Source organism: Neodiprion virginianus, chromosome 4 (assembly GCF_021901495.1).
Source record: "Neodiprion virginianus isolate iyNeoVirg1 chromosome 4, iyNeoVirg1.1, whole genome shotgun sequence".
Classification (NCBI taxonomy): Eukaryota; Metazoa; Arthropoda; class Insecta; order Hymenoptera; family Diprionidae; genus Neodiprion; species Neodiprion virginianus.
In genome coordinates this window covers 21,505,195-21,530,558 of record NC_060880.1, presented here as the reverse complement: position 1 = coordinate 21,530,558, position 25,364 = coordinate 21,505,195, and the positions used below count along the sequence as shown (strand labels likewise).

Genomic DNA, 25,364 nt, shown 5'->3' with positions numbered 1-25,364 from the left:
TCCGTATCTCTCTCAGTTTTCGAGGTACAGGTATGGGGCGATTAAGACCGCCAACCCATTACAAGAAAAATTGTAGCCAGTCCCAACGAATTAGAGTCATAAAAAAATCATCCTCGGCTGGAGGTCAAGGCCTTTTGGATGCTCCAGAAATGGCAAGTGAGATTGCATCGTTTGTAATCAGCTAATCTCATCAAAAAATCATCCGAAGCGAGGTAACAGTTATATTCAAACGCGCAGTACGTATATTTGTCCATTTCGTATGAAAAGAAAGTTCCGCTAACCTCGCGTTCTTCGACCACATAGTTCGGTGCTCTTTTTTATCTGTCAATGTATTTCGCACACATACTTGCTTTATTAGCGCTTTGAAACGGAGCGTCAATAATCGAGAAGCCTGCAGTCGTGTCGATTCAAATCGTTATCACGATTACTCTCTCATTAGATACATCCTCACGAACTTCAACGTTTTCGACATTAAATTCCGACGATATTGACCGTTTTGTTTAGCTATTACCCAATCGATTTCTACCAATAAAGGCAAGGGCGCCGTCTACGCTCACATTACGCCACTGGTACCGGGCGTTTCTTTTCAACATCCGGTACACCATTCATTTCTCTGCTTTCTTTGTTTCAATTGCGCGTGGCAAAAGGCACGCGAGCAAGCCAGCTTACTTACAGAGTCAAGTCGCGAGGCACCAAGAGAAATTAGTCCTCACAGTGGGCGTGTTGGTTCCCAGCAGGCTTTTACGCCTAGCAGTCTAACAGTGAGTGTCATCTGCGGCACAGGTAAACGACTGAAAGAGACGCAAACGATATCGAGAAACAGTCGACGGACCAAGAAGTTATTGCTGCCGGATCGTCTACCAATCCTCGGCATTCTGGTGGCCGAGACGTAGGTCAGTGAAATGCTCGTCTGAAAAGGACCCGAGCCAAGGAGAGACGGTCCGGTAAGGTGGTGCAGTACCGTGCTGATTGCGAGTCGCCAAAGGTAAGCCGAGGTGTCCGCCGATCTCTGCGCGAGGTGTTTGAAAGTGATTTAATCGCCTCCGACATCGCTCTCGTGATTTAAACCAAAGTGTAGACGGTGTCAAGTAGAGTGGAGTGGAGTGGAGTGGAGTGGTGGCACGGTAGCCAGAAGCAAAGATCCTATCGGGAAACGTGTTTATGGTTGGAGGAGTGGGAGGGAAGCTCACCGACCCAAACTCGGTGAGCATGCGACCTTTTATTGCCCTTGTTATCCATCCAGAGCACAAATACCGTTACAATTGTTCCTGATTGACGTTTTTGGTTCCTGTCATTACCCCTTGATGATCGTATACTCCTGGCGGTGAGACGGCTTTAGGGCATGTAAGACTTGCAAATGAGCTGTTCAATTATGCAAAATGATGATCACTTTCTCTGTCTATAATATACTAGGAGACGAAATTGAGTCGATAGTTCGAACAGGTTTCGGAGGATGGAATTAGGTCGCGCCGATCCTTTCTCCGGGTGAAAACTTATTCGGGCGAGACAGTGACGATTGTCAATCGGCTGCTCCATCTCACGCGTGATAGAATAAATTGGATCCTGACTGTTACGGCAGAAGCATATTACAGGTATATCTTCGTACATGGCATGTGCGTGGAATAGATGATAAAAAGTATGGAATGTCGCATGCATACGCGTTTGCACGTTTCTTATTTGTACCTTGGATATTTCAATATGTATACGGCAATGTTCCACTTTGCGATTTGTTATTTGTCTGCAAAAAATACCTCTGCTTGGATCCGAAGCATGAGTGCTCTTAGCGTTAATGCATTATACATATAATATTGACTTATATATGTAAGGATCGGAACTTGAATGCTGAATCGATAGTTGCTTAGGTACTTGATTGCTACGGATTATGAGAATCATTATCTGCACAAAGTTCCAAAATATCGGTTTCTTGGTCTCAGAATTATTTTTTGCAAACTTTGAACATTACTCGGTAAACGGTGTTTACGATATTTCTTCACGGACCCTGTTAGAACCGAGTTACACACTCTTTGGTGGTGCTACGTATTCATTCAGTTATTATACCTACATGGCCTGATATCAGTTTTCCGTTTACACTTAAACAGAATAGTGAGATAGATTTTCCTTATAAAATAGCGCCTGCTATAGAAATCGATGGATACTCGATAATACTTGTTTACTCTATCGGTAAAGCGCCGTTCCAAAGCATATAAATTATTAATTAGTAAGAGCAAATTCTATATCATTGCTTCGTTGAAGAATAATTCGAAAACCTGTAATGACGGGTAATTCACTCAAGTATATAATCATAATAATCAACATAAATGCCATCCTCACACTTCACGATTTAAAATGCGTCAATGTTTCTTGAATTCAGTGAATTTTCGGTGGTAGCTAGAATTTACTCATCATAAATGGAACGAATTAATCAATTTCGGAGTGATTCGCAAGATTTCGCGCAATTATATCTTGGATAGACTGACTATAGAATCCTCTAAACGAAGCACTGACAAGACCTGGCACGTTAAAATTTAAAACCTTCAGTCTTGAATCCAAGAAACTTAATTTCTTAAATCATTGAATCAAGACGATTCGGAAAGTACGAGGATGATCGAGGCATGCTTTTGTAAATCATTTGATAATACATTTTCTAACTCTGCGATGAAGAAAAAACTTTACTCACGATCAGAGCAACAAAATACTTCAGTACATTTGCTTTTCTTCCATAACTCTACAAGCTGACGATTATTTTATTTCAACAGTGCGCACTTTACAAGAAATGAAGCTGGTGTGGTGGTGAATGGTTTCGAAATGTCAAAAATGAACCGTGTATTAATAATTAGACTCGAATACCGATTGAACAAATGAAATACTTGGTTAATCCGGTTTCTGTGTTAAAATACTGCAAATTCCCCATTTCACCACTGTGACACTCAACATTAATCAGCTACCCGATACTATGACCGATTGCTTTAGGTTATAAATCAATTTCCGTAGTGTTTCACACTCGAATGATGAGTTGAAGGAACTCGTAAAAAATTGCCTAACCAGTCTTTACTGTATATTTCCATACGCCCATTTACTACAAAAATATAGTCGCCCATTACGACATCTATTGCATACATAATAATTAGGAAAGCAAATGTCTTTTCATCGAGTTGGATGTACCCGACATAGTTGAAGAAATTCCGCAACCCAATGATTTAACGTAAAATATTCTTTATGATAGTCTAAGCTTACTACATACGTTTAGTTTACCAATTGCAGAATTACTAAATTTTTATTATTAAGCAATTTGGACATACTCTTGACATGGTTCCTCGTTTAATGGCAGATAATTAGCTGAAGCTTAAGTTCCACACAGCAATGTTTTTGTGGCATAAATAACTAAAAATTTGCCTAAAAAATTGAAGTTCAACCCTCCTAAAAACATTTCCAACGCGCATATCTCACACGAAACAGGATATATGTTCTGAGACAAAAATTGTATGGTTGCACAAGGCATGTATCAAAATCGGTGATTCCGCAGAAAACGATGTGAAAGTTACAAAATTTCTGTAGGAATTACCAATGATTCATTTTTATTCATTTTCGCTCATGATATAGGTGACATAATTTCTTGAAACCAGTATAAATTAGTGAACACAACACTTGAAGAGTGTAGTTTTCTCGAGGGCAATCAAATTTATATTTTTTCTGGAGCTGCATGTGATTGGCTAATCGTACAGTTGACAAAATTAAAATTTGATTTTCAAAATTTCGGTTAGATAGTGAAGTATTGAAAGAACGGTGCGGTGGAAGTCTTTTGACACGCAATCATCCGTTCGGTAATCGAAACGGTGTAACAACGGAACCCGACTCTGCTTTGGATTTCAGCATCCAAGACACTTGTATGAAGCAGGTACCTAGTTTGTATTCCAACTTAATGTGGTGCTTACTCAGAAACACCCTTCGAATTATTATTCCACCGTACGAAACGAGCTGAACTCGCTAACTCAAGTTAACCCGATCATGCACAGGCTGTGAAATGTTTCATAGAACACGTCGAAACTTGTTTGCGAAATATTCAATTTTATTTCAACAAGCGTTCCGCGCTTTGAGCCAAAATTAAATTGATGCGTGGCTCAATATCAGCGATAAAATTAGAAGGCAGTTTCTCGAGTTAAAGACTGTATCGAGGGACGGTTAGATTTTGTGGACTCTTGGACGTTGTCCTCGAAGGTCAACGTAGACTTTCAATAATAGGTTTACTTTCAAAACATCGTTTGCCGCAAAATTTTTTTGCTCAGGGCAGTAGTGTTGCAATACAGTATCTGGTTTCCGATCTCAAACGTGTAATTTCATCAGACGGAAACTCCATCGCAGGTGTTTTACTGCAGGATGAATATTTGGGCATGGCTAATCTGGCCCAGTTTTCAGTTTACTGCTCTAGGGATTTACTAACGTAGGTTTTAAACAGCGGCACAATATAATTACTATGAACTGGATCAACGCTCGGTATAGAATTATTTCGGTCACGAGTCTTTGATGAAACTTGCGCTGGTTAAGTTTCGAGGCTAACTGAGTGCATCCGCTGTTGTATCTACGATCTTGTTTATAGTCTATTCTCACGGAGACTTTCTTCGCCTTTCTCTCTTAGAACAAGCATCATTGAACATTCTCATCGTTATGTGCGGGATGCTATTTTTCTGATGTCACGTATCATCGTACGGATTTCCTCTAGTTTGAAAAGCTCTCGTCTGTGTTGGCGCGCGTCTCAGAGAAGCTGGAGTGAAAATATTTCGGAATTCTTTGCTTTCGACATTATTTTACCTATTGCATCACGCGTGGAAATCTAAGAAAGTGCTAAACTGTAGAATTATGTAAATCCTACAGCGGTCTGTTCTCATAACGTGAATATTCATTAGCTCCACATTTTTTGTTTTAATTGAACTCGCATGTTTGGGCCAGCATTAGTCCGAATTTACTTTTACCATCGAACATACAATTACAGTGGCTAGTGGAGTTGGGCCAATATTCAACGTGTTTATTAGAAGGTGTGAATCAGAGGATTGTAGGAATTTAGAGGTCCGACGAACCGAATAGGTTCTATTTCAAGCTTTTGTCTCGTAGAAATAATGGAATCGTTTCAAACTTTGGTAAATGATGGAGGTTAAATATGCGCTTATGTGCTCATAAAAGTTACAAAATGAGCTGAACAATGGAAGAAATTTTGCTGAAAACACGATGTCGTTAAGAATACGTTTCTCGACATTGCATAAAATTTGATTTAGAGTGTTGGGAATTGTGTCCATATAAGAAAGATTTCTCATTATAATTGGATCTCACGATGGCCGGATTCTAATCAATCGGTGAATTATTTATTATGGCCTTTACCATTGTGACGTTCCTATACTCGAAGAGAAAACTTTTTGCTTTTTAAAAAAAATTAATTTTTAAGCACTTTTATGGAAAACTTTGTCGTGGGAACACCAAATTTTGTTGTAAATGCAAAAATTATCAAAATAATTGTTTCAAAATCACAAGAAAATTGAATTGAATTAAATATACTTACGAAATCTTTATTTGAATTAAGTCAATTTAATGAAATGATACTTGTTTCATGGTACTATCAAAATATTGAATGTCCTATAATAGCTTCAACTAAATCGCTTCATACAGTTCACTAAATCTATTTGGTCAATGAAGATTAGTCAATTTACGAAATCATGAGAGCTACTAATTGATTACCGCTACCAAATAACACGTTACACCGTAAGATTACAACATTTTTTGTCTAAGTGGCAAATTGCTTTCTGTATCGCGTTAAAAATCCTTTCGCCAAGAGGAGTAATGCGGGCAGTTATTAGGAGAGGCTCCAGGCATCTTTCTAGTATAATCAACAGAACTAAATCATTCGTGGTCTAATGTCATTAAATCAGCCTTTCAATTCACAATGGCATATTTCTTTGTTGTTGTTTGATGTGGCACTTCATTTATGTAATATAAATTACAATCAAACGATAACTTTTCAGCTACAACAATGAAACAATCATTTTTCAATCCTTACAAAATAATTTCAATGTGTAAATCTGATTTTGCAATCGCAACAGAATCTATGGGATTATGGTGCCAAACCTTTTATTAGGTATTGCTAAGCCCTTTCGTTTTCCGCGCACTATAAAATCAACTAATGTTCTTATTTGTGTGAAAATATTGTTAGGTCGGATGTATATTAACCGTGAAATTCGGTTTCCGGGACCGAATTTTGGTCATTAAGACCAATTTTTTTTCGAGTGTAACCTAATTACTAGTGGGAGAAAAAAAAGTGTAAAATGTGATTTGTTCACTTTGTGGGAACTCCGACATCCCCTTAACTTTAAAAAATTCAGATGACTATTCACACACCAATAATAACGCAGTCTTCATTTTGTTTTCTCATTAATCACCTCATTATGTTAAAATTTCATACAATCATAAAAATTACGGCACGTAATTTGAACACGATAATTTCTCTGCTCGTGAATTTCGCAAGGATTTCGGATCTTAACACACTCAAATACAGGTTGGATTTGTCGTTGAGGAATGAGGAGCTTCAATTCTCATTTAGTAACATTTTATTCCCGTATAACCGTTGAAAGATTATAACGATTAGATCGAAATTTCATTTCAGCTGCGAATTTCTATACAGTCTCTTCACTTGAACATTTTCCTCGTGACGATGGGAAAATCAACCGGTGGGTAATTCTCTAATTACTCACATCTCTTAAATCAATTCAAGTTTTCAGCTGAACTAGATAAATACTTAATTGTGTATCTTGCTTCTGCCACTCAACATGATAATCCAGACCGAAAATGTAGTAAGAGCGGCTTGGAATCTCCATTGCATGTACTAACCATAACTACGTAATCCATACGATTATTGAAACCTCATCTCTTTTTGGAACCTATGCGGCGATGGTCTCTCTTTGACAGTTTCAAAAATATATCCTCTATTCAGAGTGTGTTTTTTTCCTAGCGCATAGCTCGAGTTTCGCTAATACGATTGCCTCGTAAAATGCAAACCGTCTCAAATCGAAAAACGTGTAGCAGGGAAAGCAGGATGAGTCTTAAGGAGACGAGTGGATATAAATCGTTATAACAAGCACGTTTCTCCGGTCATCATTTATTTCCATCTATGAATTTGATCCGGAGAAACGACCGCCGCTATGAAACATCACGTGTGCGTATGTTAAAGAAGGAAAATAAAGAGACAACCTCCAGACGGCGGATATGAATTATTAATTTCTTGAAAAACAATATATCGTTGTGAGATTCGAGAATTTTTATTGTGCGCACATCTTGGTAACTCCAACCCATGCGAAATGAGACGGATTTTGGATCATGAAGGGGTTTTATAATTGTGTAACGTGGTCCTAGAAGAAAGTGAAGCCAATCCTGTTCACTATTCATTCGTTACGGTAGTTTACTGAATCTAGCTTCCACACCTGCAAAGCCGCACATTCTTGCATAACGTGAGATGTGTTTCAAGTTTCTAGAGATCATCGCATTTCAAGAGAGTTATGAGAAGTATATTATATACGTTTATTCACGTGGCTTCGCGTTCCGAAAAGAGCATCGCGAAAGCTTCTCGTTAAGGATGAATCCATCGTACAGTCAGATGAGAAATCTCGATAGAAAGACGAGTAGTAACAATGTGTTGATAATTGTGGACAATTTTGCGCCAGCTGGAAAAAAATATTTTAAACCGAAAATTCGAAGGCAGTGATTTAACATTTAACGTCATTATTAAATGACTTTTTTTTACAACGCTGGCGACTGTCGATAGATAATCACCAAACACTCTGTGTTAGAAAATTGTTTCTAACTATAACTGATAAATCTATTTTCGACACAGTTAAAAATCGCAATGTCAAAAAAATTCGTTGGGCATTGACTCACAAAATAAGCATCAATATCTGACTATTTAAAATTTGCCAAAAATTACGATTTGAATTTGAAAAAAATTGAAATAATGGTGTGTTTTTTCCGAAGCCAACGAGTGAATTATTTTCTTTATATTCAGATATTTCAATTTTGTTTTCATGTCGTTATAAATGAGAAATTCTTCTATCAGACTCGATTCGATTCTCTTGAAATTCAAGTTTTGAACCGTGGATTTGACTTTGCTTGTGTTTCATCAGTTTTTTGACTGGATTGTACAACTTGAGTACGCGAAACTTCCCCACGAGGCGCCACCTCGCACAACCACATCCGGCATGCAGACTACATGCGGTTTATATTTATTTCTCAATCGGTCCAACCGATGCACGTACTTCCCACAACGAATCAACTTTCGAAAAAAATTCACACCGTGAGCATTCAATTCGTCCGAAAATTTGTAACTCCTGAAAACCCACGAGTTTTCACGTTTTGTTTCGATGAAGTCTCATCGTTCTAAAATTAATCCAATACGAGTATGATTGTCATTAGAAATCGATCAAGTATTTCTTCATTTTGTAACCACATCTACGTTTATTAAAATACCAGTTGGTATATGAAACATCAGATTTGATTCGAGTGACTAATTTGTAATTTTTATTTTTTACAAAATCAAATTTTCTATCGACCAGAAAGAAAAAATTCTTTAACTCTGTTACAGACGATTCACCGCGAGAAACGATTAATTAATTACTAGTAAATTCCTGTACAACTCAATGTTTTCCGCTATGTTTAGAATTTTTTTTCAGTGAGATTGGAGTTATTCGAAAATTATTGTCAGTCACGATGTCATGGTAAATTCCATTTTTTCTCGTGGCTGTGAGAGTGATGTAAGTATTTGCACAACGAGATAGGAAAACTACTTTTATATTTCAATGAAATGAAATCGTAGATTGAATAAAGACATTTCAAGTACATTCAAATGTCTAAAAATAAAATGCACATTAGCTGTATTTACAGAAAATATTTACACGTTCACGCGACGGTACAACAATCGGTAATTGATTAAAATCATAAAGACGAAGAAATGCTATGCGACTGATTGTATAAGTAACAGACGTGTAAAAACATATTTATTTTATTATTATACTACATACTGATGATTATCAAGCTTCGCTATGTTATCGGTGAGGATATCGATTGGCTCTTACCAAAATCCACACTAACGGAATTGGAATGTTTTTACTTTACGGCGAATGATGACGTAGCGAATGCGTTGGCTACACGAACGTTGATTGATTCAAAAACACATTGCTTAACTCGGATTGTAGAAGGAAAGAAAAAAAAAATGACCATGAGAAATAAAAGCTAAGTACTTTCACTACAAGGTATACGCATGTTATTACAAATATTAAATTCATTCTAGATTGGCTTCAACGATCGTTTCGCTGAGTAATTCTTCACTAAATGAATGAGTCGAGCTTGCAAGCAGCTTGGACCGGCGATTGTGCACAAAAATATATGGATTCGCATTTAATGCCGTAGTATTATTATAAGTGTCATTGTTCGAGACGTGCGAAAATGCTCAATCACCGAAGAAACGAACTGACTTTTCATTATTCCACATCAGGGACAATGCGCGATTACGAGTTTGGCGTCATGACGGTGACCGAATCTCATATGAAGCAATTTGTATTCGCAAGCACGTCTTCGAACCGACGCACTGCTACAAGTCCCGTTTATTCGTATGAATAAAGATGAAAACACGTCGGTTTTCTTCGTTTCTTTTTTTTTTTCTCTTTTTTAGTCATTATTATTACTGTTGTTACGATTCGTTGAATATACGAGTATCATGGCCGGTATCCTATAAATCTTAGAAAACATAACTAGAATAGAGGCACGTTCACCGGTTTGAATTCATAAGGTTTTCTAGCTTTGCTAGCAACCATGCGCAGAATCACTGTAAGCTGCAAGTTACGTAAAACTGAATCCTGTCTACCGATTTGGAGAGATTTACCGTTGCGTAAGAGAGAGGTGATAATTAGAGCCAGTGATATGAATCTACGAATCTGCGACTGTTATTTATTTGCAATTAAAATAACTCTCGATTTATAAAACGTGATACGCACAACGCGTTTCGAAGGATTCCAACATCTTTCATTCCTCTCAAGCGTAAAGTTGTAGCCTGCGTTACAAGGGAATGATGAAATTAAAAATCCATTCGTCTCCCTTTTGCGCTATGTTTTTACTTCGATCCAGGCCACTTTTTACCTTTTACACAAACCATCCCTATCGCCTAATAAATAATATCTGTACGTTCCTCGGCAAAGCCATTCCGCGATCAAACAAACTAACCACACTAGATGTAAGGATTGTTTGGATCAACAACGGCTTTTTTGCGGGTGGTGAAAAAGTATTTCACTGCAAATACTAAGCATTTGTCACAGCAAAGAAAGCGTTTTTTCAGTTAACGAAAATTTGGTTGTCCAAGTGATAATATGTTGCGTTACAACTGCGGAATTTGGGCGATTTTCAACGAATGGAAACTTCGCATTGAGTGCTTGATTGGCAAATGATTACTTTTGATATTGAAAAAAATCTAGTCAAATGTTTGCTCTAAAGTGATCGATAACGGGGTTTTATTCGGTTGAAATTCATGAATTTTACATCATTTCTTCAACGTTATTTTTCATTCGTTAAATAAAATTTACCCTCGTTGACTCCAATCACTTTATTTTCGGTATAACTGTATTTAGAAAACTTTTTAATTCGAACGTACACCCGATATAAAATCTTTATAACATACCGATCGCCAAAGTATGGTGCTCTTAAAAATTGTTCGAGACTAATTTGTCAGTGACGTCGACGCAAACTCTGTGAAATATCGAAACAGTTTCTATACATATTGCATGCAGGCATTAAAATTGCTCGATATATCTTTTGCTTCGTTAGATTTTGCTGGCGTATTGGCACGTATTTTTTGTTTCTTTCCTACCCGCACACTCCAATCAAATAGAAAAAGTAATCCTAATGTTGAACTCTTCCAATTTGCAAACTTGGTATAATTTATGCGGACCGGTTAAACGCACTACGTTTACAAGATTGCTAAACATTTAATTGTGAAACCGCATAGTGAATAATTGTAACGGAGTGATGTGGAATGGTTCGATGTCCGAAATATGAGTTTGGGCAATAGTTCTGGCATGCAGTGATATATCGATACACACAACCGGAATCATCAATAAGCGGCACTCGTTCGGATCGAAATGAGATCAATTACACCGGCGCAACATAGATCTTCGCACGATATTCAAACGAATACCGCGTAGGTTACGTCGGACATTAAGAACGTGCTTCTGGAACGAATTAAAAAGACCTAAAAAAAGAAAAAAAAAAAATAGAAATCGTTGGGAATAATTTGAAGAATTTACTGCTACGTGACAGCGTAAATCGTATTTTTAATTTTTATCGCAATCTTTCCGGCATGCTTCTCGTGTCTGCGCCCACTCGGCTCGTGTCAGATCCTGTCGAATTGTCCGGCTAAGATAATGCCGAGCAGCGAGTGACGTTCGTGCCAGGTATTGTGAAATGTTTTTGGCGGACAAATTTTTACGGGATTAGGTTGTACTTTAGAGTTGGGCAAGAAAAACGAGGGATTTGGGAACTCGGGCTAATCACCGCGGCGCATTATTCAATTCCTCCGGGCATACGTGCCGCCTAAAACAACGACATTAGCGCTTGTCTGCGTTGGGCAGCCTCTAGTGCGAATATTGCTTATAGTGGCATAGGATATAAGAGGTGCTGCAGTCGAAAGCACCCCACCTACGAAGCGACCGACTCTAGCAAGACCCATACATACATTCGCTGACCGCAAGACATCGAAGTCGCCTCTCTGGAGTCTCTCAAACGAGGCTTATACGCCGCCTGGAACACATCTCGAAAACACGCAGGCATCCCCTCGGCCGACCGACACGGTAAGTCACTACTAACCCGCCTGTGGCAGCAGGGCTAATTTACCTCAAGGTTAACACTCCGACAGCCGTCTCAACACTATCTGCCCGAATAACTTCGCGTAAAGAATAATCCTAGAGTGGCAGCGTCTGAATTTGTGAAAGAAAATAAATATTTGCAGTGAGTTTCCGAGTGTATTCTTCTTTCGCTTTCTTTTTGAAATTCGTTTGATAACGCTACGTACTTTGAAAATTTCGCTGCATTCTTGTTTATACAGAAATTGTTTTCTTTTTACCTTTTTTCTCTTTTACCTTCCTGTCGAGAACGTGAATGGATTCTTCAATTCCGACAGGATCTCACGTGATTTCTGTTTTCATATATCCGCAGTCCAGTATCCGGATCCTCTCTTGACCCACCTTTGAATAATTTCACGATTTCTCTTCGGCTGTGTGCAATAAATGTAAAATTAATTTGACGAGTTCAGTGCCACGTTTTTAACCAGTCAGAAAGCTTTGGGAATCCTTTCACTGCTCGGATGTAGTTGCGGTTATTGCTAAATGAATTTCATAGTTGAAGTAGGCGTGAGCGCATTTGCCCTGTTATTGCCCTAAACCGTCGAATAATCGCAGTCTTTGTCTTTCAGGTAAACCTTAATTTATTATCAATCCAATAAAATGAAACTAGCGTGCACGTTGTGTGGGCTGTTCGTGGCAGTGGCCGTTGTCAACGCCGGTCCCGTCAAGAGACAAGCTGTGGATGATCTGAATCCCCTCAACGAAGTGAGTATTCCTAACGTTCCATAACATATCCAATCACCGAGCTTTCAAATATCGTAGTCGATGTTAGAAACACCGTACAACCCGTCAGATTGCAATTCAGTCACAGTCTGACAATGAGTCGAAGTTTCAAGTTCAGGCACTCTGAACCGAGCATACCAACAACGTAATATAATAAAATCCCCAAGTCTCAGTTCTTGATGATTAAATGTCGCCGTGATTGCGTTGAGTTTTTTTTCATCTTATATTCAACCGGCGATTAGCCAAAAGACTTTTCGCAACGATTATCAAAAGAGCCTAGCCTGATCAAGTTTGCTTCCACCGTCGTAAGTTTCTGTGAATCCTTTCACTCCAGCTCAAAGTACAAATTTAAATAAAAAGATTTTACACGCAACCGATTTCCGAACAATTTTACAGTTGAGTACAGAAATTATAGCGACAATAAATGGAAGTGAGGAACGTATTATCGAGGAGGTTTTTCACGGTAATTATTTGCCCGTAGAGATTTGCTAACTTTGGAGGAAACCTTAAGCCGACGCGACCGTTGACGGTAACCGAGTAAGTTCGATAGTGAAAGTAGTCGAAGGAACGGTCCAGCCGATAAGCACAGAGAAACAGTCGGACAAGCAGACGTGCATGTGTGTGTCGGCACACATGGATCACGCGAATGTCGACGTATGAATTAAAATTTTACACATATCACCGGCAAGCACGCGTCACCCTCGTCAAGTCCGAGTCAAATTATTTCCCATGCTTGACACTCGTGTGTGCGAAAGGAATCGTACATATTCGTGTGTGTTAATTCTTACGCAATGATTCGGCAGCGGTTGCTCTACGATTTCTCATTTATCGTTAGACGGCGGCATTTCTCCATTGAATGTTTCAAAATTAAAGACGTAATAATATTATTTATTCTCATTGACGGGTTAGTTCACGTAACTTTATAACACTGAAAATTTTATCTTCGACGCTCGATTTACCGGTAGAAAAATTAATTCGATGATGTAACAAGCGACGAACTGTTTTCTTTTTCTGTAACATTGCGGTTTTTCGCTAATTGTACTTCGTTTTCCGACTTTTTTGCACTTTAGTACACAGGGTTAAGTTATAATAATGACGATTAATATGACGTTATATTACGTCGTGAAACAATTTTTGCATCATAACGCTAGTCTCAACATTTTTAATGGAGTTAAACTTCGCTACCGATCTGTTAAGATTTTTGTTGGAAACGAAAGCGTTTAGTTACGAATTCTGATAGAACATGAAATTGCATATTTTTGCATGCGTAATGTCTTCCTGACGCATACCGATGACTTTTATCTCCTTAAATACGGACTTCAATATTCCAAGCTTCCCACTGAAATTAATAAATTTCTAGGAATTGATCACCGAAAACTTTCTTGACTAGTCGAATTTACACGTTTGAGGACATGCAGTTACGCCACTCGTGTCCAGTTGCTATTCGAGCGAATGAAAGTTACACAAGAGAGCCGGACCTACTGGCCGAAATGTTGTCCGCTGAATTCTTATAGCTCTTAAGAAGAATTTCATGAATTATTTGCCTCGCGTTGCGTATTAATTCATTTGGCTCTAGCAGTTGGGTTCTTTAGATTTTGCAAGAGGCAAGGACACTCGCATAATTGTAACGTAAGCTTATCTCTTTAAACTCACATAAGAATATCGCGGTGCTAAGGCCAAAAGGGCTTGTATACTTATTTATACGCCCTTCTGCCTTTGAAGAGTTAACCAAACGGGCGTTTAATTTTTTTTTATCTCATTAACAATCTTTCCGTTGACTTATTTTCAAGCTAACTATTGAAAAAAAAAATATATACGCCCCTTTGACTTGAGATTTTTTTTCTCTATTTAGCTTAAAAAGAAGACTTAATAATAATTTTATACTCTGTTGGCATTAGCTCTGTGATATGCGTCACTCAACTTGAAATTACAGTTGTAAACATTATAAGGTGAATTAAAAACATTCGGACAAGCTTAAGGCAAGCTTGTGAATGCTTAAAGCTCTACAGTTTATCCTGAATTTGAATCTCATTCGCACGCATTATTTGTGATATTCTAACCAAACCGTGAACCCTTTTTGACTAGTTTGTTTCTTGTTAATTATTTCAATTTTGTCACGATTATTATCAGAGGCTTTAAACGTTTTCGTTGATAGATCCGTTTTGTTCAAGCAACGTGAACGTAATCATTATTTAGCATCACTTAAAACTTGTAGCTCAAAAAACCATATGCTAGACGAAACAATTCCTCAAATAACCGTTAGAGTGTATACCTCGTTCTTCTTCATCTTGACATGAGCATTGTGTCACGGCAGGTATATGTGGTCGAGGCTGACGGAGATGCTGCCACTGACAATGAGAGGGGAGACAGGGATAAGAGGAAAATTGGCATCATCAAACTGGGTGCCACAAATGGGATCATCAACTTTGTCTTCGGGGTAAAAAATATTCCAAATTATTATTGTCACTAACCTTTCAGAGAGCGCCGATATAAAACCAACGAAATATTTCCGGGTGACTTCCATTTACATCTGCATAACCGCTCTACGCAGTTAATCTATGTTCTGCAGGGGTGAAGGCCACTTTCTTAAGCGGGAATAATCGAGTGACTATAAACCGACGTTCAGCGACTCGCAGCATCGGTATAATCACTCGTTTCTGATAACATTTGTCAAGATGTGTGCATCAAGTATTGGCGTAGTTCGGACCTACGGTGTACTTCAATAATAAATTTTTGAGATGTGCTTTTTTCTTTCTAGAAATTAGACTCCTTCTTAGACGCGAAGACGAACGCACTTGCCGCGTTAGAGGAAGGAAACAAAGCCAAGAACGCGGCATTCGGCATTGACAATACTCAATCAGCTACCAGCCAATTCCTCAGTAATCTGATATCTCAGAAGATCCAAGCCGGCACTGCGAGCATCGGCCCTCTAATATCCGGTGCCACTTCCTTCATTTCAACCGCCAGCAGCGGAATCGGAAATGCGGTTGCATCAAAAATCGCCCCCCTTAGCTCCTTGTCAGGTGGACTCTCAGGAGGTAGCAGCGATGGTCGGTATACTTGACTGTAAATTTTTAAGCCAGGACATTACGTTCAATCCTTTAACCCTCCGTGCGAACACTGGGAATATCAGGGCCCAGTCGTTTTCTGAATATCAATTTTTACGAATAATACTTCGAAACTCTTGAGTCTGCCAAGTTTTGGGTGGTGCAGTTAACACTTTGAGAAGAAGGACTCAATTTTTCCGAATCCTTGAGAGCCTGGAACACTTGGAGAAAGCGTGCAGACAAAAGATGTAAAAAATAATTGTTCGCACGGAGGGTTGATATCGTGGTTTATAATTGCAAAACGGACGGCACTTAATCTTGATATTTACAAAGGTAGTGAAATAATTATTGCATGTGGAAATTTTACACCGAGCTTGATGCAAGATCGTGAAAAAAAATGATTCAAGTAGATAAGTTTCAAAACTGAAGACGCCGGAACAGGCTTACAGTTTTTACGTCACGATTATCTTCATCGAAATTTTAGTCGACTGGTGATTCAGTCTACTCTCTCACCCAAAAGTGAGAGTCCAAAGTTCAAGCCTGAAGTTACAAACATGCCTAAGAGCAATCTTTGCCATGGAATCGACAACAGCCATCAAGCATAACGCTGATTGCGTGTCTCTGACTGTTTCATAACACCTCCGAACCTCGCGGTTCTTACTTAGGAATTGTCCGTTGACTGTGAACCGTTTGACTAAAAATTTAGGCTCGGCTGGAGGTGGACTCCTTGGTGGCCTCAGTGGTGGCCTCGGAGGAATCTTGTCCTCAAAAATCCAGACGATTTCCAGTCTCAGCAGCGGAAGCGGCGGTCTGGGAGGTCTTCTAGGCGGCCTTAGCGGCGGAAGTGGAGATACTGGAGGATCCGCCGGTGGCTCGACTGATTTTGGCACTGGATCCAGTAGCGGTGAGGCAGGCGCAGGAGCAGGACTCAGCCTAGGTGGTTCAACCGGTGGCGGCGTGAACCTCGGCGCCTTCGCCAACCTTAACGGCGGGGTAGGAGGACCATACTGAGTTATTCGAACGATTTGAAACTGCAGTCGGCTTTAACCCCGCTTCGTGGTTAACCCCTAGTTATCATTCGTCGACGGCGCAGGCGTATTTCGTGGAATCAAACTAATGGAATAACAAAACGCTTGTATCGGCGTGTAAGATCCACGTCTAATTGTTCGTCCCGGAGATGCGATTATAATTTATACTTCTTATTGTTATAGCTGTATCTACTTGTTGAGTACGTACTTTTACATATTTTTCTACTTTGATTTCGGTTGTCATTTTTTTTTTTTTTTTTCAACTCTTTGTTCTTCGTTTTGTACTTCGTTTCGCAATTAGGATTTTCAGAATACAATTTTCTAATGTATATCCTACTCGTGTTCTTTAATTGAACGGGTTCATCACGACGCGGCTGCTGGTTGATATACGGTGGAAATAATCATTTTTGGGTGCACACGATGACGCTTAACCAAAGTGGAGCAGCCGTGAAATACCTTTACTTTGATCACATAGAGTTTCATTTGACCGAATACCTGATAGCTTCACGTTTGATAATCAACCGTGTCATTCATCTTCGGAAAGCGGGTTCATAATATTGATAATGCGAATATTTTACTCAAATTAACTATCACACTGCCCTATAAGGTGAGAAATTTTTTATTTTTTTATTTTTTTTTTACCCAATTAACTTTGTAATTCCTTAACTTTTCGAGTTCAAGGTTAGCTACTTGTTTCGCTCGAAACATACCGCAGCTGACGATTATAACTAATGTTGTGGTGGTTGAAATGTAACCGTGGGTACAATAGGTTACACATACACAGCGTGCACGGCAGGCTTGCTTGACATCCAAGGGAATGCGGCTTTTCAAAATTTTGTAAAAAAAAAAAATGCAATCACTTAGGAAAGTGGTTGTACTTGTTCAATTTTTTATTCTATTGTTTGAAATTGGTTTTTTTTTAGCTCGGCAGATAAAGCAGCCCTTCACTATAAATCGCCCACCACTCCCAATCTGGCCATTTCTGTCTAGTTTATAATCAAATACTACCGAACCTTAAGAGACTTGTAAATATTAAGTCCTGATACGCAAGGCTCCAAGGTCGCTTTGCGTATCCTGTAAATGATGTAAATAGCGTTGTTAGACGCTCAAGAATAATAAAATCACATTCGATATTTTTGTCTACATATGAATTTCATTTCTCATCACCCTGGCCTACTTGATACGGATAATGTGCTCTCTTTCCCCAATCCTACAAATCCATTTTTTGATCCTTCGGTACTGTACTGAAATCATAGTTTATTGTCGCACTGAACTTTTCATTTTTTTTTTTTTTCTCACCAAATAGAAACTTCTACCATTCAATGTTACCAGATACCGTAACTAAATGAACTTAAAAAAAAAAATTACTTTCGTGATATACTCATCTTGTTATGTTGTGGAAATTTGTCGGAAAAAGTAGCTTCAAATTTTTACATACATTCGTTTGACGTCATTGAAGAATCGAGTCAGTTCCTTATCGTGGCGTAAGATCACTCCTGACGAAATGCGACAAATTCCTGTTTGTCACACTTTCTGCACACCCAGTTTGATGCTACAAGCATATTTCAAAACAAGTGGCTAACCTGGCTTCGCAGCGCAGAAGCGAATTTCTGCATTAGGCAAATGATGGCGGGTTGTTAATCGAGTCGGACAACTTGGACGGTTAACGAGTTCCAATCCACCACATTAATGTGCATTTCGAGTCACGCTTGGCTATCAAACGTAAAACCTGATAGCTGAAGGCTGCATTCCTAATAGTTGCACTGCCTGCGAACCAGTTTTCCATCGACGAAGGCCAGACGGATGAAATTCATATTTAGAAACGTTTCTCCCCTCATTTCTGTCGCTTTGACCAAATCCAATCCATCTAATCGCATTTATTCGTTTTCTATCTTGAACCAGACCATCGCAACGACGACCGAGGATATTCCTGAATTTGACAGGGTTCACGTCTCTCTGGATGTTCCACCGCCTGTGTTCGGCAACGGATTCACTCTCATCACCAACGTCAGCAAGGTGTTGAGCAGCGTAATAACGGTGAATAGCTCACTTAATGTACCGATTACATATTTTCTTGTGGTTTTAATCGAGAACGCAGTTTGCCAATATGTCAGCGTCCCTTCACTTATCATTGCGAAACCCGGCATCGAATAGCCTGTATACAAACACCTAGATTACACACCTATTGCATCCACGTATGGCGCAGAGGTCGGATGCTGCGCTCAGAAATTCTACATACCGCAGGCTATTATCGATTCGTTTGAATTTTTCACCCGACAATCCAGCTCAAATTTACAATTCATCTGCTATTCGGAAATCTTATTCTACGCGATGTGAGGTCCGTGATCTTTAAGATATTCGACGGACAATTACATTGAAAATAATTACCAGGGCTTTGTTTGGCGTATGCGCACTTTCGAATAACTCAATTTTACGCCGTGTATCACTGCCCGTAAGTCACCTAACTCCAATTTTACGCGCTGTCAGCCGCACCTTCAGTGCTTTTCAAAACAAACTTGCCTTGACTCGTGTTGGAAAAAAAAGCGTGTGTTCCGTGCGCGGACAGCCGTTATCTATGATTACATCGCTCGCCGCAGCTGGTGCGGTAAATTTCACACTCGTCTAAAATCGCTCACTTTCTGCACTAGTAATACAATATGCTATTTACTGAAACGCGAAATTTTCAGGGGTAAAAATCATTCCAATGGTGAAACTGATGTTTTTTCGAGAAGTTTGGGCTTTTCGACACCTGTAAATCTGAAATGTCATGGAACAAAGTCCAAGTTTCTATGTATATAATGAAGAATAATTTTTATCTCGACGAACGGTAGAGTCAAGGGTTTGATCTTCTACAGATCTCTTATTACACGGAATAAAGTTTGAGAGTTGCAGACTAATCGAAAATTTGGTCCAAGATTGGTAGGTGAAGAATTGTCGATTGCGCGATATGTTCATGTTTGGTTCGTTCCATCATCACCCTTAATAAAATGAGCATTGAATTCAATAGAATATCGGCTTAGTTTGCGTGTTCAGGTACTCAGAGCATGTGAGTCACTGAATTATGGAAAGCGTTCAATTCGTTACTAACTCAAGGACGTGAAAAGGATATATATTACACCACTATCCTGATCAAATTAATTACGGATCGCAGAATATTCCAAGGGGTTTTGCAATCCGCTTTCCATATAAGTGTCTTCGTCGCGCGTTGCTAGTAATTTTTACATAAAATCATCCAAGTTAATACATAACACATCTGATTGTGAGATTCAATAAATCATGTCAATGTAAATTACGATTTTTTTGGATCTACTTTTTCCCATGCCTATAATCAATAATCAGACATTCGTCACTTATTTTCACAGAATTCAGCCCGCAGAACACAGAACGTTTTGGAAGTATTCAAGCCCTTCTTCCGCGGAGCTTTTGCAATCAAAGGCCTACCTTCCGACAATCCGAAATAGAAGAAAATAATCGCGATGACGAACCCAAAGGATCTGAAGAGTTAACTCAACTGATCGAAGACTTCGAAGAGCAACAATCAACGCTACTAGAAAATGCTCAGAAGCGGTTCAAAATGTACTATATTTCTCACAATCCTATTTACTATTTATTTTTTCAAGTGTCAGGCGATCGTAACATTATTTTGAAAAATTAGTCAAATCGGCACACGGCACCAAATTATACAATTTTTCAGCAATGTGAAATAATCATATTTACATGCTATCACGGCTAGTTTTTCGCAAAAGGGACAAGACCGTTGCTAATCTTAGCCTTCGAATAGTCGGTAATATATAGATAAATCAGTAAATGAATATCGTCCCTGTACCTTTTAATTTTTCAACTCCAGTGTTATTTTTACACGACGCGATGATCTGGAAATGCACAATTGATCATAAAATAATAATCTTCTGCTACAAGACCGAGAATCATAGATTTTAAAATCATTGCTACGGTGCCATTACAAATATATATAATTTATAATTCAAAGAAAGCAAAATTCCCCGGTGCTATTTTTATATTTATCAATTGGTGCCTGAGCTATTCCCAAAGTAATTGAATATAAGTAAAAAAAAATGATTATAAAATGCTTACGTTTTCTACGTACTTTGCCTATTTATAAATTACACAACCAGGATCTCTATCGTTTAGTATGAAATGCGTGCAAATACACTAATTGCGCCACGTGAACAGTGATTAGGTGTAATGATAAAATCGGAAGACGTAACGTGATCTATTTACCAACCTTACGTTATGCCACGTTACGGGTTATACAATTAATGCCTGCTTATACCTGTCTCGGGAAAGCAGTAAACGATTAATAAACTCTTAGCCATTCATCTACCTGCATAAATCGATGTGTGTTACAGACATATTGCAAGTACGTGGTAAATATAGAGTCTAGTTTTTTTTAGATTGTTTTGATACGTAGAAACATTATATTGCGCTATAATGTATAAGTTAGCTCTTTTGTATTATAGGCAGCATATGCAGCTGCTGTATATTTTTGTACATGTGTGTCTATATGTATATATAATATATATAATAAAACTGGTTGTAGAGTTGACTTTAATTTTTCTCAACATTGTTCCGGGTCATGCAAAGTGTCCGGGGAAAGCGAGGCAAACATTACGTGAATGTATCATAGCTGAGGATGCTTCCGCAATGCGAGCGAAATCAATTTCTAGCGAGTACTAGGCCGTAGTTACGGGTAAGTGGTTGATTTTTTCGGATAAATTTTCATACCTGGAATTAAAAATATCTGTCCAAGAGTTGATCCTTTCGTTTCGAATTTGAAGGAATTTTCAATAATTAAAAAATCTACATTGCTGATCCTATATTGAAAATAATTGAATGCTAATTCCACCATATTCTTTTGTAAGTAAATATTCTTAGGATTTTTGAATTACTTCCGTCAGCCCAAGTATCAGCATCCTTGTGCTATTTCCGTCTCATGATCGGAGAGTAGTAGATAAACGTTCGTTTGCGTACTCGCCACATGACAAATTTTTATTTGAAGTATTGCAGAATTTAAGAAAGTATAATATATTTTCAGGTTACAACACTTGCCTTTCTTCTTTGGAAGAGACTGATTTTTTGCCGATCGATCGCATTGTAGTTACATAAACCGTAACTCGTAAAACCAAAGATCCAAAAAGAAAGTATAAAAATTCGAACATGACTAATATGGAAAGATTGCTAAATATTTCAATTACAAGAGGCTCAACTGAATCTATGTAGTCGTAGTTATAGCTGTAAATTATATTTGTAGTTCTCTGATGACAGAATTTTTTCATTCTTTTAAATCATAAATAATTGCGGCAATTTCCTGTCGAGATAAAATTGCCACAATAGCTAGAATTTATTATTTTTCGCAACATTATGTCATACCAAATCTCAACATTAGTCGATTTAGCACTTGGTACTTAAACTGTAAAAAATCTTGACCCCTTACTGTTTTGAAATCTTATTAGCATCTGATAAATAGATTGGAATTTTTCTGCTTTGAACCTAAAAGCAGAAGAACGACACAAGAAATTATACATCGCATACATGTACAGGCATGATTTTCAATAACCGAGTATGGGATGCTTTGGGATTCTGTAATTTTTCTCTTTTCTGCGAGGTACGCAGTCATAGTATGATTGAAAATTATTCATTACCTAATAAAGTACTATTTAAATAAATTATGAGCGAAATATTGCAGAGCAAAATGATGCCTATTTCGAAAGGATCGGTCTTTTGAAAATTGTCACTTGAGAAGTTCGATGAGAGATAGCTTTTACAGGATGTTACTTCATAAACGCCGCGGTATGTCAGGTTGCCTATCATCCTGGCTCGCACCGCATCTCGATTTCATGCAGAGCAACATGATCATCGTGTGTAGAGTGATTTTTACCTCGCTAATATTCTGCTGTATTGTGATTGAAATTATGTAAGCAATGAGGAAATCGATTTTCACTTACAACCGTGTTTGCAAATTTCCTCCCCCTTGTAAAAATTTTGATGCTGGATTTTCATGAGATTTTTTTCTTTCATTATTTTAAAGTGAAACAGTGATTTGCGTGATAATATTCGTTCAACAACAGTAAGACTACGTTTCATTGTTGTGATACTTCGACACTATATACGCCTCGGATTGAAATTCCTCAGGCTAATACCAGTACACAAGTTTTGAAAATTGGAAGACTCAAAAATTGAATAGCTAGAATTTGTCAATGGGGTATGTTCTGAGATCCTACGCAAGAATTGACATGGGATTTGACGAACTTCCAGATGGCTACCTCAATATATCATAAGAATGTATTTCGTAAAGTGGTTTCCGTATTTCATGTTGTAAGTTTGCCCTACAGTCTTAAATGATTTTTGAGCATGTAAGGTAATTACGTGAGAGAATCAGTCTATCAAAAGAATGTCTCGAGTAAAATTTCATATGGTTTAAAATTCCAACCGAAACCTCTTTCTGAGTGAATCTTTAATTCTAATAGCATGCCACACACGCGGCGATGTCGATCTCTTGGAAATAATAGCGATTTTTTCATGGGATTTGTTGTATCAGATCTACAAATGAGTTTCGATGAATTCAAAAACAGATTGCAAATTATCGTCATCGTTATATGCGGTGTAATATAGACAGAATATAAAATGACCCAACATAGAATCGGTTACCGAGGAAGCTTACATTTGTTTTTGCGTAATACGACGACATTTTTATTCTTTCTTGAGCTGCCTAGTGTAGTTTTCAATTAGTAATTCTTGATGATTATAACTGCGCACGATCGTGTCTTGTTCTGATAACAAGAGAATTTCTGAATCAACCACTTTCGAAAATGTCACCATATTTTTACCTTCTTGAAGAATTGATGTATATTTCTCATCATTGTTCATAAATTAATCTATCTCATAAATGACATCGTAAAAAAGTGATTGCAACTCAATTGGACGATCTTCTATTTTTACCAGATTCTCATCAATTGCCCATAATGTTACTTTTCTTGATCCAGGCTTCGAAAACTAATTTCTGCTTATTTAACTTTAAATATGTATGTCTGATACAGTTTGTAAAAAAAAAAAAATTCGTGCGCAACGCAAACTTGGCAAAATAAAAGTTTGAAAAATTATTATAGAAAATATTCTAGTTACGTTTAACGAACAATAAGAGACTCCGGGTGATATTGGAATTGATTTCAAAACAATAACTCTCAAATGCACTGAACTTAAAAAAATGTTTGTATAACGCGGACATGTTTTTTATGCTAAATATTCGATGAATACTTCTTTATTTACAGGAATTCAGCTCATGAAAATCGCGCACGTGTGTGTAATGCATGATGCATTGCGGAGAGAAACAGGCACAGTTGGCTCGTAAATAGAAATTTTCAAGTTCCAATGATGGAACCTGTATTAGACCTATGTGTTTCGTAATTTATCCTTTCATTAATATTATGCTAATCGGAAGCACAAAAGAAGATAATAATTAGCTAGCTTGAGTAACTAATTATAAGAGTTCAGATATGCTGAAAACCCTTAGTAATTGTATAGGTGTAAATGGTCGTTAAAAAAAGAGGTGAAAAAATTCGAAAGTCCTTCGCCCCAGTATTTTTCAAGTTTTTGCTGCTCATTTACGCACTATTAATCACGTGAATATCGTTTAGTTTCTTTACCGTTTAGTAGCAGAGCGCAGAGAGTGTATATTGTATTAATTAAAATTTGACTTCACAACAACGGAAATGTGGTAACGGTTATATTTATATCTTTTATCTTGATCTTACGTTCAGTAATATGTACTATAGGAATTTCGAAGTCAGCCAAGAAGAAAACAACGATAATTCGAGAACAGCGCGAGTGCGATTTTCGAAAATACTGGGAAACAAAAAATAGAAGTAATAAATTACAAACTGTCATGTGTTTTGAAATTGGATATTCTTAACCGTATGTTTCTTAGTGTCATAGGTCGGTAAAAAATTGATAATCAACCGTTTGCAGACGATATTTAATGCGAGCATTTTTCAGAAATTATAGCTAACATATTCACTGTTATGTAACCTTGAGATTGTATCAAAAAGTTAATAAAATAAGACTTCTCATTCAAGAAACAAAGTAATTTACATCCTAGATAAGAGTGTGTTGATTGAAAACACAGTTAAAATAAGGTTTCATATCAATACACAAAATTAAATTTCGCAAGCAGTTTTTTAACTTCCACTTTACATTTCGATCTTACCGATCATTTCAGGAGGTTCGTTGGGTTCTTTTTCTTAAAATTTATTATCTTCACTACTTATACAATCATTGTGAAATAATTCACCGTGAGTATTCTCAGCTCGTCCGATAAATTCCACGTAACGTAAAAAAGTAACCGAGTTCACAGAGAAAGCTTTAAACATACAAACAAAGCTAAGGTTTTCCCGTTAGAAAATTCTTTGGGTGTAAATTTTTCTCTTGTAGACGTTGGTGATTCGTCTGTCGTTACGTTCGGCGTCATGGACAAATTTCTTTCGGCAAGATCCGTTTGTTGCACAGCCGCAGCTTAGCTTGGCTCCGGATACGAAGCAGAGGAATGACGGTGACTTGAGTGTCGTAAAAATCCAACCGACCTTGATGGCTGGCCGGAGACTTTGGAGCTGGGACTTGGAGCCACATCACTTCAG

The 25,364-nt window shown here is 38.0% G+C and overlaps 1 protein-coding gene and 1 long non-coding RNA gene across 2 annotated transcripts in view; one reads left to right on the top strand and one right to left on the bottom strand.

Moving 5' to 3' along the window:
• Positions 1-25,364, bottom strand: part of LOC124303100 (uncharacterized) — a 59,635-nt gene that overhangs the window by 6,226 nt on the left and 28,045 nt on the right. The window lies entirely within an intron of this gene.
• LOC124303090 (putative lysozyme-like protein) lies at positions 1,024-21,267 on the top strand. The gene is made up of 8 exons (XM_046759885.1): positions 1,024-1,203; positions 11,674-11,867; positions 12,488-12,623; positions 14,956-15,078; positions 15,400-15,691; positions 16,395-16,681; positions 18,619-18,753; positions 20,079-21,267. Exons 3-8 carry the CDS (start codon positions 12,519-12,521, stop codon positions 20,175-20,177), a joined length of 1,041 nt encoding a protein of 346 aa, XP_046615841.1. The 5' UTR covers positions 1,024-1,203; positions 11,674-11,867; positions 12,488-12,518; the 3' UTR covers positions 20,178-21,267.